A 13,288-nucleotide genomic window follows, 5' to 3' on the forward strand; every position below is an offset into this window, starting at 1 on the left:
CTCTCTCTCCTCTCTCTCACCCTCCCTCCCTCTCCCTCCCTCTCCCTCCCTCTTTCCTCCCTCGCCCTTCTCTCTTCCCATCTCCCTCTCCTTCCTTTCCCTCTCTCATTTAGTCTCTTTTTCTCTCCATCTCTCCTTTTCCCTCTTCCCCTTACTTTTTTCCCTTCTCCCTCTTTTTTGCTCTCCCTCTCCCCCTCCCTCCCTTCTCTTCCCTCTTCCTCCTACCTCCTGCCTTTCTGACTCTGAGTATAATGTGAGCAGCTGCCTCTTGCTCCTGGTACCATCTTTTCCTTACTATGATGGATGGTCCACTCAAACTCTGAGCCAGAACAAACCCTTCCTCCCTTAAGTTGCTTTTGCCAGGCATTTTGTCAGCAAGAAAGAAAAGAACAAAAAAAGAGAAAAAGCCCACCCTGCATCAAGAAAATAGCTAATAAAATGAGTGAGCCCTTGCTTTCAGGATAATCAGTTAATTTTGCCTTGTCTATAAATCCCATACATCAATGGTAGCTCTCTAGGACACTGTCTTGAGAATGATTTTGAAATATTCCATCCAATTTAGTATGGATGAATGTTAGGACTGAATAGCAGTGTTTAACTGGTGAGTTCATGTAACTATAACTCATACTTGGTATCTGACTCACAGCTAATGCCATAAGCATGGAAGACTAGCTACCACACACAGATGGACTTCTTATATAACCTTCTTGTAAATAAAAATTTCCTTTTATTTCTGTGTCTTTCAGATAAATCCGTGGTACTTACCAAGTGTACTTAAATTTAGGATTTTTAGTAAAAAGCCCTGGGGTGTCTAAAAAAACCCTATATTTTTAAAGAGATATTGATAATATTTTCTTACCAGTAAAATAAGTCTTGTCTACAGAATTTGAAAGAGTATTATCACATTTGGCTGATTGATAGAGTCTTTTCTGACTCTAAACATGTATTTAATGCTTCTATTTCTAGACCTTTCTTTCTTTCTCATTCATAAATACCATTTGAATACACGCAGCCCACATCAGACCAACATATGAAGTCCTTTATCCTTAGTCTTTTGGGTTTTCTTCCTTCCTTGCCATGCAAACAAGACTGGAACTCAAACCTAGTTTAGTTATAGCAAAGCTCTCCTGAAAGCTGATATCAAAGGTCATTGCTCCCTGAATTCCACAGGTCAAGATAGAGCCTCTGTTAGTCCTCAGTACTGGGGATCATGGGAGTTAACCACCTGGTTACTGAGGGTTATTGTAACCTTGGACTTTGGGAACTTCCTGAAGTAGGGAAGGATTTGGGAGCCTATTCATGCATTCTTTTATATTGTTTTAAAGGGTAATAAACAAATATTGTGCTTAGAACTGAAATGGGAAGCTTCATAGCCTCACATGCATACACTGAAATGTTACAGTATGTTAGAAAGTTGGGTAGCTGCTTGCTCCTTGCATTCTGGTGTGTGGCCTCTAGCTAGCTCATTGGATACATTAGGCAACATGGCTGAAACCAATAGACTCCCAGGCTAGTCACAGATAATCACTGGGTGGCTTGCCATTATGCCATTAATGCCCAATTAAGATGACGCGGAACCACTTGTGTTTAGGAAATTAATCCTTGTAGCAGGTGCACATTGTAATTGCTTCGGTATACTTAGGTGTGTGCGATCTCTCTCCATGATCTCCTGTTATCAGACTGGGTATGGGATTTCATCATTTTCCATACTCTGGATCGTCTGTGTTCTTTGCTACTTTAAATTCTGTATTGCTTTGTGTACAGGTGGCATGGTGTTTTAGAAGTGTCAGATTCACAATATCTCCGGGAGCTCATGAATCTGAAGGCATGAAATTATTTAATTCTTGACCAGGAGCAATAACAAAATCAGGCAAGCTTGGGTGCACTTCCCAGCTGCAGCCCAGCCCCCCCCCCCCCCGTACCATGCATCCGGTTGGATTTCACAAACTCCTTGTCTTCTTTGTCAACACTGAAGGGATGCCAAGTAAACTTCTTGATGTTTTCATCAAGATAGCTGCTGAAATTCTCATCAAAGACTGTGAACAGTAGGTAAAATTCCTTGTCTATTCCTTTCTAAAGAAGATGAAGAAACAAAGACATACAACATACAGCTTGCATTAGTTCTAAAATTCACAAAAGTGCGACATCAACATTAGCCATAGATTTACCCATCATTTCATAAATCAGGACGCTGAGTGTGGCCTGACCCTTGTCCACCTGTCTCTAACATGCCTGCTATCCACGCCACCCTCCGTGCTGTCTCTCTCTCTATGCTGTTGCTTGCCTCACAGAGCTCTTCAGCAATGCTCTCCTATTGCCTCTCTCAATGACATATTGTAGGCTCAGTGGCCCCTCCCTACCCACCTGCTCTTCCTGTACTGTACACATTTCTGTCATTGTGTGTTGAGAAAAATAGAAAGAGAGAGGGAGAGGGAGAGAGAAGAAGAAGACGGAAGAAGTGGAGGAAGGGAAATAGGAAAGGAAGGAGGAAAGAAGGAACAAGACAGAACGTGGAATTTGGGGGTTTAATTGAATGGTTATCTGTAGGCAATAATGGTCAGAAATCAACTTTGTGTCACCTGACCAAACTCTATGACATCCCTTCACCTCTGGGAAAGAGACTGACAACTCATTGGAAAGAAATGCTCTCCTCTAAGCCCCTCCCTCTCTCCACCTACCTAGAAGAACCCTGAGCAGGTTTCAGTCTACAGAGAGTCTGACATACACTCTAAGGCACATTTTACACTAACAGCTTTATCTGGGGCCAAATGCCTATTGTCTCTCTACTAAATATCAGGTACTTAACTGTGGGGTTTTATTTGTTTGTTTGTTTGGAGGTTTTGTCTATTTTCATGAATTTTGAATAAGTAGTCTCACTAGGAATAGTATTTGACTTAGCAACAACATCTTCTGCAAACTCTATTTTTTCACTGAGTTTTTCATTTCTAATTTTCCACTCAATTTTCATTGAGTAGATACAACATGAGAAATGAAAACGAGAACTATTTTACCAGTAGCTCTTGGCCCTCTGCCTTTTTGGCTCAGGACTTGCCAACACAGTGAGGAGCAGGTAGGTTAGCATACTGGGGAGAGGAAGGGTGAGATGCCAAGTCCTATGTTCTGGTGAACTTCAAACTTACTAGAAATAGTTCCTTGAGTCTCACTCAGTGTCTCTGAGTCTCAGTTTCTCCACCTTTAAAATACAAACCACCACACTGCACTGCCCTCTCTTGCTGGTGAGGCACCGGGCACATGCTCACTGCATTACACGCGCAGACTTTCCCCAGGTTGCTTCCTCACAGGGATAACTGACAGTCCAGGATAGACCAGGATGTCTTCTGTGTTTAAAGCCTAGTTAGACCGTCCTTAAGTCCACATGACAGGCTTATACAATGCCAGATACCATGAGATGTAGCATTTAAATGAATCAACCTGCTGTTTCTGACTAGGAGGTAATTGGTGAAATGAGCTGTTGAGTGAGCAGATTTTTCCACTGTTCATAAGTGAGTTCCAATTGTGTAGACGCAGCTTCAGATCCTATGCTTTGTCCCATCCATAGCTGCAACCACCGAAGCCTCAGAGTTGGGACTTAGAAGCAGCGGTCCACATGCCATCTCTTCCTTTCAGCTACCATGATCAATTTCCAATGACTTACAGCAACCCTTAGCTTTGGTACAGACTGGAATCACCAGGACATTCTGATTGGTCTGGTCTGGAGGGTTTGGATAAAAGATGCTGAAAAAGTTCATGGATGTGCCCAAGTCTGAGAAACCTCACTCAGCAAAATAGATCCAATCACATACCCGTATAGACCTCTGAAGTTTCCAGAATCAAGGCAACATACAGATAAGGAAGCCAACCAGATACCAATGACACCACAAGCAGAAATCATAAGATATAGGTCAGAGTCTTAAAGAGAACCCATAGAAGGTGCAGAAGAAAGAGACACTGTTTTGTTGGTGGCTGTAATTGCTTACTCTCCAGCCACATTGCTGGTCCCTCCCACCTACAACCCTGGAAAGAGTGTGGTGACATTGGTGGCCTACCTGTGTCCCATCAGCATTGAGCGTGCCCTTTTTGCAGACCAGCAAAGGCCCCACAAGCCCAGCACTAGTGTCCTTGATAGGCTGGACCGCTGAGAAGTAAAGATAGGTCAGGCATGGGGGGTCTTCATCTGTCGGGCTGACGCTTTCCGGCACCGTCCACCTATAGGTGAAGGTTTCACCTGGCTTGACATGAGCCCCTGGTTTCAGAAATCCTGAGGATAAAAATGAAACAGTTGCACACAGCCAAGAACATCAGGCTTGCCAGGCTGGGTCCCCGACCCTGGCAGTTCTCTCAGATGATATATTTCACAAAAAGAAGGCTGCTTTTCCTTATAAATTCTACCCTGAGATTCCCTGGACCTCAAGTGCTATTTTATGAGGTAGAAGTTAAAACTGAAGTGTTTTCTTCTTTGCAGATTATGTCCTATAATCTATTCATGCCATAGCTGATATTAAAAGAATTATAGTGATCCATTCACACAATTAACTACAAATCTGTAAGATACCACCAAACATCTTCTATGTGAAGCATATCATACTCAGTCCTGCAGAAGACACCTGAATTGTTAAGCAAGAATCCTATCTCTGGGGGCTGGAAAGAGGGCTCCACAGTTAAGAGCATGTGGTGCTCTTGCAGAAAACCTGAGTTCAATTCCCAGCACCTGTGTATGAGGTGGCTCGCAACTGCGCATAACTCCAGCCTCAGGAGATCTGATGCCCTCTTCTGTTCTTAGTAGGGCTGTTCATATCCCATGTATACATGCACAAATACGCATAAATAAAAATTTAAAAATAAATTGTTAAAACAGAGCCCTATCTTTAACAAGCTTAAAATATGAGGGGGCAGTGTGCCAAGTTTAGCACTTAAACCAAACAACAAAAACAAGAGTGTGTGAGCACGTGGGCAGGGTTCTGCAAACAGGCAGCTCTGACCTCTCTGGGCTGGGAAAGGTTGTGAGCTCACTCTGCAACTGACTTAACTGTGAACTGCCGCCCCCCAATCCCAGTTACTCGGAGCATCTTGAATTGGGAGTGAGGAAGACAGGCAGGGATGCAATGAGCACAGGAGATAGGGCGGGTCTGAGGGACATCTCCCTCCTCTTTTATGCTTCAACCCTCAGCATCACCATACAGCTCACTCTCCACTGTGCCTGGCTCCATTCTAGATCACAAGGAGTTCTCTCTGGTGGCCATGATGTCCAGTGCAGAGGTGGAACATGTGCCAAACGCCTGGAGTCTCCCATAAGCAGTATCAGCAACATAAGGGTAGTTCCTGCTGCCCCTTGTGTGCACAGAGAGCCTGTGCTCCGTGCTCTGTGAGGCACAGAGGCTGTAGACATTAGCCCATAATACTGATTTTCAATAAATAACTGCTGGTGAATACACACAGAACACACATGACATGGTTTTGTCAACTAAATGGTGAGATCGGATTTTACCCTCAGGTCGCATCTCACCAGCAGAATCCCCTGCAACTGGAAGCAGACACGCTCTCCATGTTGGAGAACTGCAGGGGATTATGGAATCAGTCCTTCTGTAACTGAGGGAAAGGCAAGACATGTTTCCTAGGAGATGGTTATAGGCTTGACCTAGGCCTGAATGTGCTCAGCCTTGTGAAAGCCCTGTGAGGGTGTTATTCTAATCTGTAATCGATAGGCAAGAAGAACCACATTCGCAGAGTTTAGGAGCTTGCTCGGGATTGGGAAAAGGAAGACTAGAGACTTAAACCAAACTTGCTCCTTCCTGTGTGTATGGTGAATATATTTGTTTGTATAGGGGGTGCACACGTGGGTACATTCATTGAGGGGTCAGAGGTCAACTTTGGACGTCTTTCTCGATTATTCTCCACCTTATTTCTTGAGACAGGATCACTGAACATGTAGCTCACTGATTTCTACCCTGGCCACCCAATGAGCTTCAGGGATCTTCCTTACACACACACACACACACACACACACACACACACACACACACNCTGGCCACCCAATGAGCTTCAGGGATCTTCCTTACACACACACACACACACACACACACACACACACACACACACGCACACACACACACGCGCACATACACACACACGCACACAGGCAACACATACACACACATGCACACGCACACACACACGCACATAGGCAACACATACACACACACATACACACACACACGCACACACAAACGCACACACACACATGCACACAGGCAATACACACACTTACACACAGGCAACACACACACACGCACACGCACGGGCGCGCACACACACACACACACACATGTCGGGATCATACACGTGCTCCCTACTTCTCCCATCTTTCACATGGGCACTGGGGATCTAACACACAAGCATCTACCGACTGAGACATCATCCCAGTACTTCTGACTTTCTTATTCCTTTCCTCTCTCATACGATTTCCTGAGAAACCTGGGTTGAGGCTTACCATCTACATTTGGAGCTGCATCTGATGCTTTGTCATAGAACACACCATGGGGTAAGATGCTGTAGACCTTGTCAGCTTTGTTGGCAAAGGTCACTAGCAGGGTGTCACCCACCTCTGCCTTGATGACTGGTCCTGGGAAACAAGAGAAGAGGATGAAAAGCAATGAAGAAGTAAATCAAGTAAGCAGAGGAGCACATCCCCTTCAAAACATCAGGATGCACGTACCAAGGATTCCAAGATGGGCTTCTGAATCAGAGGGCATCTTTCTTCTACTGAACGTGGCATCAACATATTCCGTGTACCGAGCCTTCCAATATTTTCCTCCTATTCTGTTGTCAGCTTGTGTGAAGTACACTGCAGAGTCACTGTGGGAAGACATGGGACTCTGAGAAGACATCAAGGCTCATCTCCAGATGAGTCCTCATGGAGCTCACTCTACACCACCTAAACCCCACCCCTCCCCAGCAACCCCTGCACAGGCCCAGCACAGTGCCTAGGGGTCACTGCACGACAGCCTAGGGATCACCAGCAGCCTAGGAGCTGGTTCTCAAGTCCATTTCCCTCTTCACCTCATTCCCCAGAGGCCCCTCAACCAAAGAAGTCACAGGAAATTCCTCATTTACCAACAATGGAGTTCCAGAACAGTGTCCTAAGAAGCAATAAAGAGCTTCCCAGTGTCTCTGTAGAGCAAACATCCCTGTCGCTCTCACTGAAGCCAATGACTGGACTTTGTCTATAATAAACTCTTTTATATCTGACACAGTTAAGAAGTCTAGATCGAGGCATGATGTCTAGTTAATCAAATGGTTTAAGCCATGGAGAGTTGTCTATAAACTATATGCCTGAAATACCTAATTTCAGAATTGTGAAGTACAATGATACTCCTTCCAATTCATGCTAGCTCTCTGTGCTCTTAGCGTGTCCAAGATGTCACTACCCAAGACTCTGTAAGTCACAAGTTCACAGCCACTTTTTTTAAAATCAACTTGAAAAGAGGCTAGGAGCACTGGCTGCTCTCCCAGGGGACTCAGGTTTAGTTCCCACCACCCACATGGTGGCTCCCAACTATCTGCAACTGCAGTTCCAGGGGATCTAACACCATCTTCTGGCCTCCACAGGCATCAGGCTTACACAGGGTGCGTAGACACACATAGAGGCAAACTACCTATATACATAAAATAAAATTATTTTTATGTCAACTTGGAAAATATGATGTGCTGTGGAAGCCAAGAGACTCAAGACTGGAGAGGCAGAGATTTCAGTTAAGAGGCAACACTAGACTTGGGTTTCATAGCATTTAGTCGAGCAGGGAGGCAAAGGACAGAGAGGCTGTAGCTTACACAGAATGCCATTAGTCCACAATGTGCCATTAGTCCACAGAGTCCTGCCTTGTTCCCTCTGATACTGTCTCACACGGGCAGTCTGTAGCTCAGTGCTTCAAATGGCCCTGACCACCATTGTTTGCACATAGGTGGTGCTAAGGAAATGTTTGATTAAAAAAAATAAAAAACAAAAAATATGTGAGTAAATGAGTGAGTTAATGAATGCGTGAATGATTATGAGTAAGTGAGTTAGTGGATCTGTGAATGACTGGGAAGGAGGGAGTGACTAGGTGAATGAATGGCTAATGAATCGACCAGTGAATCTGTGAATGAATAAATCTGCGAGTGAATGAATACATTAACTGAATGAGTGATGACTGAGTTAATGAGTGAGTGAGTGAATGCATTTTTTCTTGAGTTTTGATCCAGCCAACAATCACAAATAACCACTCTCCCGGTTCTCAGCAGTGTCCACAATAAGAACTGCAGCAGCTCTGACATCATGTGTCTGCTGTCTGAGACACAGTGAGATCACGAGGCAGGGCCCGCTGCACACTGCGCTGGAGAAGGACTTGGCAACAGCAGCCGAGTTCTTACCTGCCAGATGTATTCAGGGGAAATCCAGTGAATTTATCATAGCCTTGGGGACCATAATCCCAGAGGACTTTTTCAGCCGCTATGAAGTAGTGCCGCTGTTGACCCCTCACCTTTGGGTGAGGAGCATTACCCCTGCAGTTGCCCACGTTGTACTGTCCCAGCATACCAGCTGCAGAGGGAGGAGACACACAAGCCAAGGCATGGATGAAACGCCCAGGAGAAATGGAACAGGTTTGACCTCATCAGCATTTGAAACATGTAGAAAATTGGATGAGAAACAAAGTTAGCAGCAAAAGGTAAGTAGGGGGGTTAATATATTTACATGCAATAAATATTTAGAAATTAAAAATTAATCATTTTAAACATTAAAAAAAAGTCCCCCAATAGAAAATGGGGGCGGGGGGCAGAAATGGGTTGTTCAGAAAAGAAATGACACAAGTCAGTAAACAAATGGAAAAGTCCTATCTCAATTGCAATTATGCAGCGCCATTGTTCACTGATAGCTGAGATATAATCTAAGAGTCATAATTCCCAGGGTTGTCAGGCAGAAGGAGGGCAGACATGCTCACACGCTGTGGGCGGGTAAGTAACAATGCTGGTAGGAAATCAAGCAGTGTGGGTCTGAAGCTGAAAAAACTCCGAGTCTGACACAGGAATTCCAAATCCAGGAGTTTAAGAAGACATATCTGTAAATTGTTATAACAAATGGGAGAGGGCAGAAGTGCTAAGCAGCACGGTGCGTCAGTGGTCATCTTGCTGTGACATCGGAGGCATCAACACTGATAAAGTCACTCTGCTCATTCACAGGGACACACTGATAAAATACATCAGTGAGTAGGGAAATGAGCTGCGGGAAGTGGAAATGGACCAGCACCATCTCGGAAAGTATAGCGGTATCTCTAGATGGGACTGATGGCTTTTTAAAAATCAAATTACAGGGCTGGAGACATGGCTTAGCGGTTAAGAGCACTTGCTGCTTTTGTAGAAGACCTAGGTTTGGTTCCCAGCCCCACCTGGTAGCTCACAACTGTCTGTAACTCCAGTTGTGAGGGATCTAACTCCCTCTTCTGACCGCCATGAGTATTTTATGCACATGATTCACAGACATACATGCAGGCAACAACTCATATGCATAAAATATGAAAAAAAATCTTTTTTAAAAATAAAATTGCACAAATTTATAGTTTTGTAATATTTCTGAGAGTATGGGCAATTCAAATTGGTCAATGTATAAATATCCATTTATGGCTACTACTACTCGCCAAACCAAGCTGTCATATCTGCTTCAAACGGCTGCTGTTGTCTTGGTTTAAATCTGGACCTTGAATTCCTACATCAGAAAGTTTCTTCCCAACTTTAGAAGCGTGCACTACATTTAGAATAGGAACCTGGGGACTGAAGAGATGGCTCAGCAGTTAAGAGTACTAGCTGCTCTTGCAAAGGAATCGGCTTCAATTCTCAACATCATGGTGGTTCACAACCATTTATAACTCCAATTCCAGAGGATATGGTCACCCCTTCTGATCTCTGTGGGCACCAGACACACATATATTGCATAGATTTACATGCAGGCAAACACTCATATACATGAAAATAAAGTCAATAAATCTAAAAAGAATTTGGTCTTTCCATACTAGTATCCAAAATGTATTAACCCAGTTGACTGACACCAGGATTAACTGCAGAAGGGTAATAGGAACAAGAAGATGTTTTCAACATGCCCTGAGTGTCAGGACTCTACCTGTTAGCATGTGTGTAGTAGTAGCATCCACATTTAACCAGACATTATCCTTCTGGGTCTCTGACATTGGCATCCTTTTTTTTTTTTTCTCTTCCTGTTTTTACAATCTAAGAACAGACCTCGTCGTACAGTGTAACTCTGCTGCTGTTCCTTAGCTGGTGCACAGGGCCCATAGTCCCTCCCACATACACACACCAGGGTATGCTCTGCATGTGGCTGCTGATGTTGATCATCCCAGGCCACTGCACTGACCCTGTACAACAGGGTATAGATCCTGAACCTGCCTGCAGATACCCCATCACCTTCTTAGCCCAGCCATTTAAGTCCCTTCCTGCAGGGTTCATCTACCTTCCTAGTCTCCCCCATCACCCTTCCTTCACAAACCTCATGTCAAGTGAAGAGTTATTTTGGGTTGTCCAAAATAACCAAGACCAAGATACCCAGCAGACATATAAGGCAGCTTTTTTTTTTCTTTGTAAAGCCCACCTCTCCTGAGCACGGAATATACCAATGGACTTTTGTCTCAGTATAAAGAATGCTCTTACAGAGACTTTTTGGATCTGAGCTGAACTGGCACAAGATGATGAAGGGAGATTCAAGGCATGGGTGGGAAATTGACTCCTGTTCTTACCAAGGACTTTTCTAGTGTCAAATGTGAATTGTTTCATTTCCAGTCACTGGAAGATTATGAAAATTTTCAGTTTGTGTGGCCTATCGTCCCTTCTTCCTTCCAGTTCCTCCCCACACATCTAGGCTCATGTTACAGTTCCATGGGGCATGTATGTCACCCACTTTGTGTACTTTGTAAATGTTGAAGTACTAGTTTCTAAGTTCCATTAAGGTTTCAAATTAATCTTAAGAACATCATAATAAATAGAGAGAGAGGATCCTAAACACACACTGTGTTTTGCAGATGCTAAATAGTTAAGTAAATGTGATGCATATGGGAATCTACTTAAGAGATCCGGTGACCGTGGTAGAACCAGTCCTGGGTTGGTAGTCCAGGACAATAGACCCCATCTGGAGCCCCTCCACACCAGCCTCCATTGAGTTTACCTTGCAGGTGGTCACTAACTTGGCAGGTTATCATCCATTTCCCAGGATTCTCCACTATCATTTCTGTTGTGAGGAAGGTAGCTGGAAACAGGTTGACAACATCTGTCCGGTGTCCTCTGGTGATGAAGGTGTTACCATAAAAATAGATGGAATGGATGTCTATCTCATTCCCCATCCCAAACAGGTGCCAGGACACAGATTCGCCAACACACATCTCAGGCTCAGGCATGTTTCCGAAAAGGAATCCATTGAGGGCTGCAAACACAAACACACCAGTGGAAGACACTCCCCTGCAGATGAAGTGCCCAGACAGGAGGGCACTGTGAAACGCTGCCTTCTGGATGGAGCATGGCAGAGAAACTCCTGAGTATCCAGCATCCGTGGTATTTGTACAGGCTTAACACTTCGACATCCCAGCATAGACAAGGATAGGTAGTCAGGAGTGTATCTGGCAGCTGGTGGATACTGAGGGAGAGAGAGCCCCTTTGCTCTGCGAGAATGGTCATTGGTAGGTTGCCCATGGCCCAGTAGGTGGCCATGCCACACTCATGCACAGATGGGAAGCATTAATTGGACTCAGTAAGTTAGAAATAGACAAATTTTAAGAGGAAAATATGAGGTTGGGACAGAAATATGGTGGAGATCCTTGGAGAAAGGAGTAGAGTGGATATGACCAAGATACACTGTCTAAATTGTTTTCCCTCTATATTCTATACCACTGTCTCATCTGTTCTACTCAATGTAGCTTGTGTATATGGCCTTTCCTTTCTTTCTCAGACTATTGGGATTCAAGGTGTGTTGTCTTATTCCAAATCACTGTCATCCAAATCATCACATCTAGAGAATAAGGTCTAGGGTTTCCATGTGTCTTGTTTCCCTGATGTACTCATCACGCAGAACGCCTGTTATGCACCACGGTACATACTCACCATGCATCTTGTTGCTCCTCTGGAAAACAGCATCACTTTTGTCAACGGAATTTGGATTAGTGCAGAATTGCTTGATGTTGTCATCCAGGTACCAGCTCTGGTTCTCATCCACAAGAGTGAACATGATAACAAACTCTCGGTCCACATCAGTCCTCACCCCTGAGTATCTATTCAGTACACCTTTAAGGGACATCAAGAGTGTTTAAAAAAAAAAAAAAAAAAAGCAGTTGGAGGTAAACTAAACCTTAGGGGTGGCCCCTCTCCTGCCAGCAGTGCTCAGTAAATGTGACAGGGATAACCTGCGTCCCACAGCATGCACGCAGAAGCCAGCTCTGGTGCAAATGACAGGATTGTACAAAAGTCACGATCAACACACCTGGGAAGGAGCTTTTGGAAATGGGGACTGCCTACCTTCCTTACACACCAGCAGGGGGCCAATTAGCCCAGAGCAGATGTCCTTAGGGGCATCAATGTGTGAGTGGTACACCCAGGTCAGGCAGTTGGCATCTGCTGGAGCAGGTGCATATTCTTCTCTCACTGGCCAGACATAGGTGTAGTTTTTGCCAGGAGGGACCATGTCATCTTCCTTGTTCCTCCCAGACGTCCCATCTGGGTATAAGGCTCCTTATAGAGCAAAGAAAAGGAAAGATGACATTTAAAAACTCAGAGATTTTATGTTACAGTAAAGACGGCAAAGCTTTGAAATCAAATGTAAGTGAATTTAAAGGTATTGGCTGTAGAGCCTGAGGTGAAGCCCACTGAGTTCTTAGTAACCTTGCTTTCACTGGTAAAGCTAGAGGCTGAGATCTACCCTGCAAAGAACAGAGAGCTCTGCAGGAAATGCACGGAGTGCTTCTCCTAGAAACAGTCTTCCTAATTAAGATGCTGGCGATCCTGTTGTACCAGTCGAAGGGTTTCAGTTCTCCTCACTTGTCATTGTCTTGAGATGACAGAGGAAACACTAGGTACCACATGGGGGCCTAGTACAGACTCATCTCATCTCACAAGAGGTGAGAAGGGAGGTGTGGAGTTTCTCCAGGGTTCCAGAGGAATTACCATGTTGTGAGAAAGACTGGAATAGGTTTTAGGGATGCGTGGACAGTTGGAGACTAAAGCAAAGCAGTGGGAAGAATATAATTAGAGATCAGAATCCCCA

General features: G+C 44.5%; 1 protein-coding gene across 1 annotated transcript in view; it reads right to left on the bottom strand.

Moving 5' to 3' along the window:
* Hephl1 (hephaestin like 1) overlaps positions 1-13,288 on the bottom strand; it is a 60,666-nt gene that overhangs the window by 26,939 nt on the left and 20,439 nt on the right. Inside the window, exons 3-10 of the mRNA XM_021206689.1 lie at positions 12,544-12,756; positions 12,133-12,312; positions 11,204-11,458; positions 8,407-8,575; positions 6,713-6,852; positions 6,488-6,619; positions 4,047-4,258; positions 1,923-2,073 (exon numbers count right to left, since the gene is read on the bottom strand). Coding sequence (XP_021062348.1) covers positions 1,923-2,073; positions 4,047-4,258; positions 6,488-6,619; positions 6,713-6,852; positions 8,407-8,575; positions 11,204-11,458; positions 12,133-12,312; positions 12,544-12,756 — 1,452 coding nt within the window. The remainder of the gene's footprint in view (positions 1-1,922; positions 2,074-4,046; positions 4,259-6,487; positions 6,620-6,712; positions 6,853-8,406; positions 8,576-11,203; positions 11,459-12,132; positions 12,313-12,543; positions 12,757-13,288) is intronic.

The sequence above is a fragment of the Mus pahari genome, chromosome 10, assembly GCF_900095145.1.
Source record: "Mus pahari chromosome 10, PAHARI_EIJ_v1.1, whole genome shotgun sequence".
Taxonomy (NCBI): domain Eukaryota; kingdom Metazoa; phylum Chordata; class Mammalia; order Rodentia; family Muridae; genus Mus; species Mus pahari.